The sequence below is a fragment of the Sturnira hondurensis genome, unplaced genomic scaffold (assembly GCF_014824575.4).
Source record: "Sturnira hondurensis isolate 20B ecotype Veracruz unplaced genomic scaffold, ASM1482457v3 Scaffold0020903, whole genome shotgun sequence".
In the NCBI taxonomy this organism is placed as follows: domain Eukaryota; kingdom Metazoa; phylum Chordata; class Mammalia; order Chiroptera; family Phyllostomidae; genus Sturnira; species Sturnira hondurensis.
Window position 1 is genome coordinate 2,069,022 of NW_028093534.1, and position 13,515 is coordinate 2,082,536.

Here is a 13,515-nt window from a genome sequence, read left to right on the forward strand (position 1 = left end):
CCCCAAGTCTGGGGGCCTCCTCTGCAGCCCCTCCCTAGAGAGGCCTAGGACTTGCCTCCGACCAGACCTGGTCTTCTCTGACTCCTGAGTGGAAGGATCACGGGGTTTTGAATTAAAAAGGCCTCCGTTCAGGTCTTGTGCACCAGAGCCGTGGGGCTTTCAACCAGTTTCTCTGCTGCAAGTCATTGATTTACACGGCGGGAAGAACGGCGCAGTCGCGGGCTACTTAACCATGGCCCTGCATCCCGAGAATGGCTCGCTGGGCACTTGCGTCTTCGTGCGAACATCGCAGAGTGCGCTTACACAGACCCAGACTGTATGAACCCAGTAACTGTGCGTGAAATACATTCACACGACTGGCAGCACAGCAGGTTTGCTGCCCGGCATCACCACAGACGCGGGAGTGATGTGCTGTGCTTCGGTGTTATGAGATTCGATGTTACCACGGCTATGATTATCACTAGATGATCAGAATTTTCAGCTTTATTATAATATTACGGTACCACCATCGAATATGTGGTGGGTTGTTAACCTTAAAGTCCTTATGTGGCACATGACTGACTGTATTTGCTCTGCCTGCCTCACAGGGTTGGGTTAAGGGGGCCATGGTCCTTCCCTCACCTGCCTAAACTTTTAGGATTAGGGAGCTGATGCACGTAAAGCACCCAGCACAGAGGCTGGGACATAAGAGATGCTCAATAAGTGTCAGTTCTCTCTACCCTCATCATTTGAATCCTGCCTTGACCTCTGACCTTAGGGACCCCAACCTGGGCAATCAGGACTAAATGTGGGGATCTCATGCTTAGTCCTGGGGGAGATGAAATCCAGAAAATGGAACAGACATAGAAATTCTTGGCAACTTCTAAAGGGATCTGTTGAGGCGGGGTGAGGTGCAGTAGGGATGAGGTGCCTCAGACACATCCAGGCTCGGCTCGAAGCTCCGTGCCCTACTGTCTTTGAACTTGTAGAGCAAGGACACTCGGCTACCAGGAGTACTGTCTTGGAGGTTACTTTGGTCTTTAACTTAACCCATCTCCCAGGAGTGAGGCCAGGTGGCTGCCACCAGATTTCCTGGGGTTTGGGAGAATCATCTCCATCACACGTATGACCCAGGACAGCCTTTTTTCCAAACCCAAAGGGAGGCAAAAAAAGACAGACGCATAGGTGGGCACAATAACAGAAATGTTCCTCACACTTTGTCCATTTCTGAAGGGAGAAGAGGGCAGGAAGGGGCTGGAGACTCCAGCACACAGTGGGTGCTCGGTGCAGATACAGAGAAAAGCTTTGACAGCATGCAGGCAGCAGAGAGCCTGCAGACCGGTCTCAAGATGTGATTCTTAGCTTAGCTATGCAGCAGTCTGGAGAGGGAGGAGAGAATGGATGGTCTGGGTGGTGGGAGGAAAGAAAGGAGAGAACAGCTAGGGTGCACTCAGGTCAGGAGAGGTTGAGACTGGACCAGGAAGGGGCCAGACCCAAGCCCATGTCCTTCTGTCTGCACCTGGGGGTTCCCAGGGCTCTCCTTTGCTCTGGCTACCACCTAAAGGAGGTAAAAGAGGTGGAGGGTAGATCCCTTCTTCATTCTAGCCCCAGGAAGCAAAAATAATGAAATGATTTCTACACGGAGTGATAATGGTATGAGGAATTACAGTTCACATAGCATCTTTACATGCACCATCTCACTTAATCCCAGTTAATCTCATTTGAGAACCAATGCACTGGCCTGGAAATTCAGAAGCCCAGGCTCTAGGCACAGACCTGCCTCTGCCTGGACAAGTCATTTCCCTACTCTGGTCGTGGGAGTGCTAGGCTGCTCTCCCCCGCAGTAACTGTCCCAAGGTGGGGCTGAGGAGGAGGCAGGGAGGGGAGGAGAGGCTCCTGGGGTGGAAGAGCTGCTGCCTGGGGAGAGGGGCCCTCAGTGCCTGGGTGACGGGGATGGGGGTGTTGCCTGGTGCTGCAGTGGCATGCATGCCGAAGTGCCTTGCCCAGCCAGCCATAGGTGTGTGCTGGGTGAGAGGGCTCACTTGCGAAACGGAGTGTCTCCTTTCAAGAAGTGTCTAGTTGCAAATCTCCCCCTCTCCCAAGACAAAAGCCAGGGGCCCATAAAGAGCTTTTGTTTTCTCTGTCACAGTGGGAGGCTAATCTCTGGAGCCCCCAGGAGATGGGGGTCCCCTGTACACATGTTGGGCATGAACAGGCACATGAACACACACGTACACTCGCTTCCTCCTTCGGAGAGGTCCTCCCTCAGGGCAGAAAGGAGGCCCTTGGTCACCCAATTTTTCCTGTCTTCCAAAGGCCACTTCTGGGGGAGCCGGTCTGTAGTTGATAGCTCTCTGCCTCCAGCTCTGGGTCCTGACAAGTCGAGCTGCCCGTTGCCACAGCGTGGGGGAATTTTCCAGGAGAGGCAGAGTAGGGGAATCAGATCCTTGTGTCAGCCTGCTCAGAGCAACCTCCAGACCCTGCCTTTCTCCGGAGCACACACTCCTGAGGATGGTCCCCTGCAAGGACTCATCCACAGCAAAGGAAGTGGATTTATTGCAGTGGGGGAAGACGGGATCAAGGGAAAAGTGGGAGGTCACCAGCCAGCACACACTTGCACCACCACAGGCCCACCTGTTCACACTCAGAAGTATGCACAACACTGCAGCTGGGGACAGAGAGGCACTTGGGGATGAACACACATTTGTACACTTGTAAAACCCGTTCCCAGGCCCCGCAAGGCCAGGTCTGTGTACTCCTCCCCGACCTCCACCCACTCCTGGGGAGGGGCTCTCCAGAATCTTCCTCTGCCGCTCATCCGCCCTCCTCTCCCAGCTCTGTCCCCAGGTCCACAGCCCCCTTCGAGAGCCAGAGGGTCGACTACTCTCCGGCCTGCAGCCTCTGGACAGGGGTCTGCCAGGCTCACCACCCGCCCGGCAACCCTGGCCAGGCCTGTACGTCCTGGAAGCAGCTACTCTTTACTGGGGGCCACTTCGCACGCGGGGAGAGGAGGGTCCGGCAGGCCCTGCTGCCTCGGGCCGGGCCGGCAGGGGGGACGGGTGTCCCCGGAGCCCGGGCACAAGCTCCCCTGCGCTCGAGGCCGGCCCGTTTCGGGGCTGGGCCAGGGCGCTTAGGCCTTGCTGCCCCGTGGGAGGCTCTGCGGCGAGTGCAGCTCCACCGACTGCCGCCGCCGCACCTCGCGCTCCTCCCAGTCGGTGTCCGGCTCCTGGCCCTTCAGCACAGCCAAGCGCTCCGACAGGCTCTTGGAGGACGGGAACAGCACGTAGTTGTAGAGCAGGGAGCCCAAGACGGCGCCCACCAGGGGTCCGATCCAGAAGACCTGCGGGGAGCGGGAGGGCGGCTGGCGCGGGGCGCGGGGTCGGGACCCGGGGGGAGGGGTGCCGGCTGCCCGCGAACGTCCGGCCCGGGGCCGCCCCACTTCCTGTGGGGACCGAGCCTCACACTCTTGTAAAGTGCCTGTCACGGAGTTCGGAGGGACAACACGAGCAGCTGCGGAAGACTTGCGAGCTGGGGGTTGCGTGCGAGTTTCAAGCGGGCGGCCCGGGTGAACTTGGAGTCTAAGTCGCTCACCCGTCTCCACCTGTTTCCCTCCATCACAGTAATGCGGACCGCCTGGTTGTGAGAACTAAATGAGCTAGTGCTTGCAAAGCCCTTAGAATAAGGCCTGCACATACTAAGCACTAGATAAGTGTTAAAAAATATGTTAGCATAACTGTTACCGTTTATCGAGTTCTAAGGCACTGAAAGGTCTGTTTTACGCCAGTAACCTCAGTTAATCCTTCCCAAAAGCCCGCGAGGCCAGAACTGCCGTTGTCCTCGCTTACAGATGTGGAAACTGAGTCAGCATCCGGGACCCAGGGAGAAGCGTGCAGAGGGCGTGCGGAGACCCGCCCCACTTCGGAACAGGAAGCCCTAGCTGAGCTGGGTTTGGGGGGAGGGGAGGACAGGCGGGGAGGTCTCGGCCTTACCCAGTGATCATCAAATTTGCCCGTGACGACAGCGGGAGCCAGGGAGCGCGCAGGATTCATGGAGCAGCCGGTGTAGTAGATCTACAGAGGAGGTCGGGGTCGAGGGGAGGGGGGAGGTGAGAATGGCGGACAGGGAGGCCTTGCGCGCCTCACCGGTGCTTGACCTCAACCTAAAGGGAGTCCGGGCCAATGACAATGAAGTTCATGTGATATTTACAAGGCCCCGGATTCCTTTGAGGCTGGTGTGGGTGGTATCTTCTCCTTTGGGGTATGTGACTGTCAGATCCACTGGAGTGTGTCTGTGCCCTGTGGGAGTCTGTATCTGCCTTTCTGGGGGTCTTTGTGCCTGTCATTTGGGGGTATTCTGTGCATCTGTCCCCAGGGCGGTCCATGGGTCTGTTTCTCTGGGGGAAAGTGTGTGTCCAGCGAGGCTGGAACCATGGCCCTGACTTACCCCCAGGAGGTGGCCCAGGGCCACAGAGAGGCCAATGGACAGGGCAGGGCTTCCCAGGTTGTCTCCGCGGCGCTCATCTGTGGAGGCAAAGACGCAGAGCACCAGCTGCAGGGTCAGGAAGAGCTCCATAGTCACGGCCTGGCCAGCTGTCGCGTTGTTGTGAAGCTGGGGGCAGAGAGGGGTGGATGGGGGAGTAATGAACAAGCCCACCTGCAGCCAAGACCCCAGAGAGGCTCGGGGCTAGCTGGGAGCCAGAACACCTGGGCTCAGCAGCCACCCTGGTCCAAACTGCTGACAGTTTCCTCCTGGGCCCATGGCCCACAGGCAGAGGGATGGACCCCAAGACTCCCTGCGGTTCCCCAACCAGAGGTGGGAAAACTGACTCCATGACTCATTAGGGTTGGGCCTGGGGTTGTATACCTACAGTGTGAGCAAAAAAGGTGCTGAGTCCAGAGTTTCTGTTTTCTGAGGAGCAAGAAGGGAAGACATTTTGAATACAGCAGGAGGCTTTAGGCCAGGTAACAAGAAGGCCTTCCTCTCTCCGTAGGCCTTAAGCTACTGGTATAACAAGAAGCTTATTGTCTTCCTTCTTGTGGTCAAAGAGGTCCCAGGAATAGAGTCTGGGGACTTACATCTGGGTTCCTCCTAGTGTGTCCCCTCCCCACACAAGTGTAGTATATGACTCTTTCCTCTAACCTTTGTTTCTTCCCCACTGTGTTTCGGGCCTCAATTTTGCCCTGTGGATTTGCTCCCTGCACATCACAGGGAGGTGGAGGTGGGGTTGCTGGGGTGCTGGAGCCCTACACTGTGATGCCTCCATACCCACGTGGGGTGCCCGAGGTCCCGGCAGACCCTGCTTTGGGTAATGAGAGAAGTTGGGGCTAAGCAAAGAGGTAATTTCATAACTGGGCCACACCCAGCACTGGATTTCTCCCTGGGTTTTGTCATCCTGTGCCCTACACCTTGCCTTCTGGGGCTCCGCACTGAGCTGGGTGGAGCTGTGACAGCTCTCACCTCCCACGCTCCTTCTTTAGGCCCTGAACCCGCACCCCTGGGTCCTAGTCCTGGAGCTGTCACTCTTGGGTCTCCCGGGGATCTAACCTCAGTCCCCTGTGGTCCAAAGTCAGAGCCTCTAGTGGGGGACCATGAAAAGAGCTTTAGAGGCAGCTCCTTCGGAGGCCTCTGACTGACCGTGTTTACTTCAGCCTCAGTTTGTTCGCCTGTAAAATGGGGACGATGAAACTCTGGAGGACTGTGTGAGGACTGGAGATGACGAAGGCAGAGCCCCAACCCATTCCTGCTGGTGAATGGCTGCTCAGAGGGAGACAGCGTGGATGTGGGTTTGGTGTCAGCCAGTTCTGGGTCCATTTCCCGGTGCTGACACTTACTGGCTCTGTGGCTCGAATCAGTTGAATGCTGAGCCTAAATTTACCACCCACGGTGGAGGGCCGCAGAGCTCACCATATGGCGTTTTACCAAGGGCGAGGTGATATCCAGCACAGAGCAGGTGCACATCAATGGTGACTTTCTGGCCGCCAGGCTGGCCTTTCTAGGGACCTCAGAGGACACCTGGGACAACCTTAAAGTCACCTGGCACCCTCGAGCCTCAGGGTAATTCAGCCCCTCTGATGCCTCTTTCCAGCCAGGCAGAGTTCTCAGTTACTCAATATAGTAAATGATGAGCAATAACTTGAGAGAGCCTTCTGTTCTGAGGGCTTCAGTCAACTGTGAAGTGATGGAGAAACAGGACTGAGTGTCTCCATGTCCCCTGAGCAATCCCATGGCCCGGCTCATAGAGGACATTCCCCGGTCACATTCTGAGACTTTCTTGACTGTGCTCTCAGGAAGTTCTTCTTTCAGTCTAACTCAGCCTCTCCTTGCTGCCAACTGAACTAATTTTGTTCTCAATGGAAATGGTCACACTCCTCAGCCTGTCTCCTGTCATGGTCACTCTAGCCTTTTCTCAACCCCAAGTCCCCAGCCTCATCACATTTTCCATTTGGAAGAAGAGAGGAGTTCCCCGGTTGGGACACCTCTGCCCCTCATGTGAGAAAGGGCTACCCATGCGAAGGGCGGGGGGGTGCACAGAGACTGCAGGACTCTTCAGAGACATCGGAGCGCTTATCTTATGACCCAGGAACAGAGAGGGCCGAGAAAGGCAGGAAACTGCAGCGTGGAAGAGGCACCGGCTGTCTGGGCTCGGGATGGGGGCTGGAGAGAGCTCTGCTGAGGCCATGCAGACTGCCCCACCCCACCCACGCCTCCCACGCCCAGGCCTTGCACAGACCCAAGAGAGGGGAGGATGGGGGTGTAGCGGCGAGGGGGGTGCACAGCATCACCCTCAGCTCCCACAGCACCCAAGGTGTTGCATGAGCCGCTGTTTGTGAGATCAGCGCTAGCCCAGTTAGCCTGCAGCCTCCCGGTGTCTGGAGAGACAGTGCCCCTTCCTTCAGCTTTCCCCTGGGTCCTGGTGCTTTCTCTGCAACAAACGCAGTGCAGAACTTTTGGCCTGTGCTTCCCTTCTCTGGGCTTCAGTTTCCTTGTTTGCAGAAGAAGCTTAGATGATGCCTCAGGTTGGAAATCATGGGCTTTATGGTCAAGCCTGGGTTTGAAGCCTGACTCTGGCACTTCCCCTCTCTGAGCTTCCATTTCCGAATTCTTCGGGAAGAGTATCCCCATCTCTGCCTCGCAGGGCTGCTGCAAGGTGTCAGTGCAAGGCTCATGAGGAACCCTACTGGGAGGCCTGCACACAGTGGATCCTGAAGAAAAGTTGGGTCGTTCTTCCCTCTAGAAGACCCTCAGGACTCACACCCTGAGCTTCCCTCCAGCTCGAAAAGCCAGTGTACTTGGCGACCCTGTTGTCTGCCAACTTCTAGCCCAGTCCTCACTAAAATGCAGGAATTGAGTCCGACAGAAACCATGATGCTGGTCATCCTCCACAAGACTCACGGCAGGAGGTACCAGCACACTCAGGTGTCTGCTTCAGCCCTGGCACTGTTGTTCTCCCACCCTGCTTCCCCTACAGCAGCCCCGTTCCTAGTCCCCACACCCCACCTGCATGCAGACCCTCACCCAAATCTGTTCCCTCCAGGATCTGCCCCGTGGAAGAGACGAAGCTCTGGCTACTCACTGCGTTGATAGCCAGGTCCCCTCGGATGTCTACTGGTGTGATCTCATGGAGCAGAGCAGCTCCTGCCACTGCCCCCAGCAGCTGGGCAGCCACATAGAAGGCAGCTCGGAGGAAGGAGACGTGGCAGCCCACCAGGCAGGCCACAGTCACAGCAGGGTTGATGTGGGCCCCGCTGACGTGACCCAGAGCCTGCACCAGGGTGCCAATAGCCAAGCCGAAGGCCAGGGCAATCTGTAGCACAGAGGGCAGGGCCTCCGGCCAGTTGAGGGCTGAGCCCAGGCCAAAGAAGACAAAGAGGAGCGTCGCCAGGAACTCTGCAAACACGGCCCTGGAGAAGGCTATGGACCGGAGCTCCCACATGCTGTGGAGCCTTTCGTGGGCTGGCCCAGTCGTCTCAGGGGCAGGAGGCTTGCAGCCGTCTCCCTGTCTCCCTCCCTCTCTCTCTCTCTCTCTGCCTCTCTCTCTGGGACTCTCGGGAGTCTGGGCCACGGGCATTTACAGGGCCCTTCCATCCTGCATTTGGACACGTGGGGCAGAGGTGGAGTTTAGACGAGTACCTCCTCTCCCCTGTGGCTTCCCCCTGCCCCCACTCCCCACCCCTGCCCACCACATGCCTATCACCCCATCTTGGCCTTCACAGCTGACTAATGTTCCCCATTAGTGAGCTCCAGATAAGGACTGACGTCCCCTGGTTTTCCGTGTTTGTTCCTCTGGTTACCCTGGGGCTGTTGCCCCAGGGCCTCCCCCAGCCCCCACAGGCTCTGTGAATGGGGATTCTGTAGGAGGTTGTGCCGAAGCCCCTCTCTCTGCCTCAAACTGTCGGCCAAGGCAGGGGCCACGCTTCATCCAAAACTGACCAGGAGAGAGGATGTCAACGCTACCTCTTCTAGTGATAGAGAAGTTTTCCCTGTTGTCCCACCTCCAATTTCTTCTTGACAGGAATGGAAAACAACTGGTTGGCTTGTGACTCAAAACCTTTCAAGGCCAAAAGACTCCGTGTCTCTTCTGCGCCTGCTTTCCTGCAGTCAATCACCCGTGAGTCATTAGGCTTCACCTCCTCCCTAGAACCCCAGCCAAACAGCAGCTGCCATGGCCCGAGGCAGGGCGGTTCCCGTGGCATGGAGACCCTGGCCCTGTTCGATGGGGCCAACCTGGGGGTGAGGCCGGTGAGCTTCCATTCCAGCATCACCCTCAGTGGTCGTTGTGAGCCCTGCCTGCTCATCTCTGCGGAAAAGTGATAATAAAGCTACCTTATCGGATTGGGGTTTGGATTAAATAAAATAACATGCACCAGGTGCTCAAAGCGGTGTCCGGCCCACTGTAAGTCATCAATTAGTATCTGCTATTATTAACGGTCTTATTTATACTCTGAGAAGGAGTCGACATCTCCCCACACCCGCACGTTAGGGCTCCAGAAGCTGTGACAGACTCCGGCACCCCTGGGGGTCTGGGAGCCCCACGGACACCCTGCTCTTCCTTCATCCCTCCAGCCCCGCCCCTTTTTCCCGGGAAGCAAAGGCAGGGTCAGGCTCAGAATGGAGTCAGGAGCACCAGCTTCTGGACCCTGCTGTACCGCTGAGCTGCAAGTCTCCAGGCAAGTTAGAGTCCCAGGAATGGAAACCTGGGCAGACGGCAGACTGTAGAGCAGAGCACCTCCTGTTGTCTCACAGGGGACATGGAGGCCTGGGCGGTGGGCGACTCCTCTAAGGTGGTCCGGCAGGTCAGTGGCTGAGCCGGGGCTGGAACCCGATCTGGAGAGCATTCTACCACGCCCCACACTGCCAAGTCACAGACCGAGCCTCAGTTTCCTTGTTTGGAAAATGGGAGTAATGATGCCCACCCCACAAAGCTGTTTTGAGGATGGAGCAAGATAATGGATGGGAAGTATTTTGCAATTGAGAATGCATCATCCAAGTGTATACTGGGACAAGTGAATCCTGTAATGAGGCGGGGAAAGAGAAGGAGGAGGGTAAGGAAGAAAATGACTCAGACGAAATGGAAGCCCAGAAAAATTAAGAATTCTCGTGGGGCTTGTCCTGTGGTGTATTTCCAGTGCCTAGAACAGTGCCTGACACACAGGTAGATGCTCAACTGCATCCTGAATGCAGATGCCCCTCCCTCCACCCGGCCTCCTGGGCCCCAGTCTGGGAGGAGGGGAGGGTGCCAGTCATGACCAGGTCCTTACCCTTTGCCTCTGAGCCAAGGGAGAAAGAAGGTGGTCCTGTCGAAACCACAGGGTTCAAGCCCTGCTCCTGGCTGGTATGGGAGTTCCCCGAGGGGAGGGCTATCTTTTTTACTTTATTTTTTAAATTTATTGATTTGAGAGGGAGAGAGCAACATTCATCTGTTGTTCTACTTATTTATGCATTCATTGGCTGTTTCTTGTATGTGCCTGACTGGGGATTGAACCCATGACCTTGGCGTATCAGGAGGATGTGCTAACACATTTTGTCTCCAGTGACCACTAAGTGGTGACTTTATCAGGTTCACGGTGCCATCCATTGCATGATGCTACTCCTGAGAGCATGACAAAAGTTCTGTTTTGGAGATGGATGAAGTAAAGGTTGCGTGACAATGTGAATGTACTTAACACCATTGAACTGTGCTCCTAAAATGGATAGGACGGCACTTTATAACAAATAAAAATAAAAAGCAAGTAAAGGAAAATGACCTGAAAATGTTTTTTTTACCAATATGTATTTTGTATTTATTTTTTTTAATTTAAGGATTTTTAAGAAATTTTTTGATTTATTTAGATATCAGTTTTTTAAGTCAAAATCTCTCTTATGCATGCATAAAAGGGGGAATTATAGCCAAAGAGATCGGCTAATGGACGATTGACCCTGAAGGATGGGGATTCGGACTGCAGGGGTCTACTTATATGGGGATTTTTCCCAGTGATTGCTGTAAATGTATTTTCTCTTTTTGATGACTTTCTTAATAATGTTTTCTTTATTTTATCGTAAGAATACAGTATGTAATACACACAACATACAAACTATGTTTGTATGCTATCAGTAAGGTTTCTGGCCAGTATTCGGCCATTTGCAGTTAAGCTTTGGGGGGTGAAAAGCTACACATGGGTTTTCCACGGCACAGGGGGCTGGCACCCCTAATCCTCGTGTGGTTCGAGGATCAACTGCAGCTCTAAAATTTCTTCACACTCAGAGGCCAACTGCCCCAAGTTCCCCTTTGACTGGTTCCCCAGGGTTTTCCTACACAGCGTTGCCCTCAGGGCCAGCGGGAGTGTAGCTATGCACTGTTTCTTACGAGGTTCTCCACCGTCGTCTCCAGAATTTTTGGCCAGTCAGAATTAGAGCCCCAGGAGTCTGGCTGCCACAGGACTCTGGATTGTGAAAGTGCGTCCCTATGTTACCTCCTGAAATAATCAAGATGGGAAAGGAGCGAGAAATAATGCTAAAGGACTCTGGATAACAACACAAAAAATGAGGATTTGGGTGATGTTTGCTGGGGGCTGGAAGGAGGGGGCTGAGCCCTGGAAAAGCAGAGGCAGGAAGAGAGCCGGGCCAGGGAGGAGACTGCTGGCAAGGAGCACAGAGGTAGTGCAGAGGCGGAACTTGGGACCCTGCTGTCTGGCAGCTGAGGCGAGGTGTGTTTCCTGCTCTGAGCTGAGCTGCAGATGCCCTCCATCCTCCCTACAAGGTCGCTAAAAGTGGGTCACACACCACAGCCTGGAGGCGGGAACACTGGGGAATGAGGGAGAAGGGACAGGGCAGATTCACAGTCGGGTGAAGTGGGATGAGTGAAGAAAGCAGACTCAGGCAGCAGCTGGTGGGGGGGTGGGGCCGGGGGCTTGGGCCCCTCTGACACCCTGAGAAGTATCTCAGGGTGTGGGGTCCATGCAGCCCCAGCACAGAGGGCAAGCCATTGGATTCCTTTTATTTTTTTATTTTTTTAGCCATTGGATTTCTATGTAGGGTGGCCAGATAAAATATGGCATGCCCAGGTAAATTTGAATTTCAGATAGATAATAGAAATTTTAGCATAAGTAAAATATGTGGGATATACTTATACCGAAAAGTTATTTGTTATTTGAAATTGAAGTTTAACTGGGTGTCCTGTATTTTTATTTGCTAAATCTGGCGACACTATTCTCTGTGCAAGCAAAGCGGGTATAGCTCAGAGGACGAAAGGCTGGGGACATCTGGGCTTCAAACAAAATCCTCACAAGGACTTTGGGGGAGGGGTGGTCTTAGCCCCATTCTATATGGGAGGAAACTGAGGCACAGAGAGGTTATGAATGTTTCCCAAGACCACAGAGCTAGCGAGTAGCAGAGACAAGCTATGAATACAGGTCTGTCTGACCCAGAAATCTCCCCCTAGCGGCTGGCTGGCTCTGTCCTCTAAACCCCAGCTCAAAGGACAGGCCATCTGGACAGTTGAGGCCCAGGTGGAGGCAGAGAAGGTTGGAGGTCCAGGCTCTGGCAGGCGGAGACAGCTGCTGGCAGTCCCCCTCGTCCTGTTGTGGTGGGGCTCTGGGACGAAGAAGAGGGGAGCGCGCCTAACCTCCCACAGCTCCCCACTGCCCACAGGATCTGACGGGCCTTGGGCTTGGTGTGTCTTCCTCCCGCCCACTTCCTCTTGGGGCCAAGATAGGTGCTGTTCCCTCCGTCTGGTGGATGTGTCACCGCCATTTTCTCAAGACTGATTCTGCCTCAAGCTCCAGGCTGGTGACTTTCAAACTTTTTTGATCAAGACCTGCAGGAAGAAATACATTTAATATCCTAATCCATTACATTATCTGGTTAGAAAGATACATAGAGATAGAACTAAAACTAACATTTCTCAAATCAGGGTTTCCTAAGTGTGATGTTTTAAATTCCTCTGTTCTATCATTCCAGTCACGACTACTAAATTGGTTTCACGACTCGTTAATGGGTTGCTACTCACAGTTTGTAAAAGACACTTTCAATCCTGGCTTAAAAATTGCTCTCTCATTGGAGAGGGTTTCCTGTCGCCTCAATGTCACTCCCTCCCAGGAGCATCAACAATGGCGGGCCTTGCCCTTTGTATCACTCAGAGGCTGGTAATTATCTCTCCAGAGTCTTGCTCCTCCTCTGGACTGTGAACAGAGGGCAGGGACCACATCTGGGTTTGCTCACCATTGCACACCCCGCACCCCATGCCTAGCATAAGGTCTGGCACATTGGAGGTGCTCAGCAAGTGTTTCCAAGCGAATACATGAACAAAACCAACATCCTGGTCCCCCCAAGCCTACTGCACCCAGCCCTGAGACCTCCAGGTTGCAGCTACATGACATCATTCCTCAGGGACCTGATTTGGAAGAGAAGTTGCTCTCAGAACTAGGGCAGAGAGAGGGAGGGAGTGTGCACTTGTGCACTGGTGGGTGAGGAGGGGTCAAGAACAAGTTTGTCTTCATTTGAAAAGGATTAGGTATGAGAATCAGGGTGGGGGCAGGGACACCTTTCTCATACCCTGCTTTGTCAATAGTGAGTTCCCTGTTGTTTGGAGGAGTTCAAAAAAGGCTGCGCAAGCACCAGGGGAGCTGGGGAGGGAGTTTGGGCCCAAGGCATAGGGTCTGACAAGCTGACAAGCTGGTGGGGTCCCCGATAATTCTGCTGCATGGACAAACCCAGGCTGCAGATTAATAAGGCCTCCTTTCAGGAGGGCAATTGAGAGCCACTGGGGAATCTAGAAGAAAGGGAGACCAACTGTAAGAGGCCGTACTGCTCTTCCCAGGCCCTGGCTTCCTCCCACGTCCCATCCAGGGGAGGCTGACGCGGCTGGAGGCCCTGAGGAGCTGAGGGTGGCTTGGTGGCCCCATGGCCCCCTGGGCTTCCACCTACCCTGGAAGCAGAGCTGGAGGGCAGAGAGGAAAGTATTTGCCAGCTGGCCCAGGAGAGCTGGTGTCTCCACCCGACAGGGAGAGAGAAGAGCTGCGAATGCCAAGGTCAGGCCAACCTGGGGTCATACCCAAGAAG

At 54.6% G+C, this 13,515-nt stretch overlaps 1 protein-coding gene across 2 annotated transcripts; it reads right to left on the reverse strand.

The window, feature by feature from the left end:
* Nucleotides 1-2,282: 2,282 nt before the first annotated feature.
* On the reverse strand, nucleotides 2,283-8,108 carry LOC118976395 (aquaporin-2). Of its 2 annotated transcripts, none has more exons than XM_037030861.1 (4): nucleotides 7,553-8,062; nucleotides 4,423-4,587; nucleotides 3,969-4,049; nucleotides 2,283-3,319 (listed from the first exon to the last, which is right to left on the reverse strand). In XM_037030861.1, the coding sequence occupies exons 1-4, from the start codon at nucleotides 8,045-8,047 to the stop codon at nucleotides 3,110-3,112; spliced, it is 951 nt and encodes a 316-aa protein (XP_036886756.1). In that variant the 5' UTR covers nucleotides 8,048-8,062; the 3' UTR covers nucleotides 2,283-3,109. The 2 variants fall into 2 exon arrangements, with proteins under 2 accessions (XP_036886756.1, XP_036886757.1); XM_037030862.1 differs by lacking the exon at nucleotides 2,283-3,319 and adding an exon at nucleotides 3,368-3,860 and having other exon boundaries at nucleotides 3,927-4,049; nucleotides 7,553-8,108.
* Nucleotides 8,109-13,515: the final 5,407 nt, after the last annotated feature.

Excerpts from the sequence above, each read along its gene's own strand:
- LOC118976395 (XM_037030861.1), bottom strand. The coding sequence starts at position 8,047 with ATGCCCGTGGCCCAGACTCCCGAGAGTCCCAGAGAGAGAGGCAGAGAG. Across the intron at positions 4,050-4,422 it reads CCCTGGGCCACCTCCTGGGG|ATCTACTACACCGGCTGCTC; the intron begins GTAAGTCAGGGC and ends CCTCCTCTGTAG. Across the intron at positions 3,320-3,968 it reads GCAAATTTGATGATCACTGG|GTCTTCTGGATCGGACCCCT; the intron begins GTAAGGCCGAGA and ends CGCTCCCCGCAG.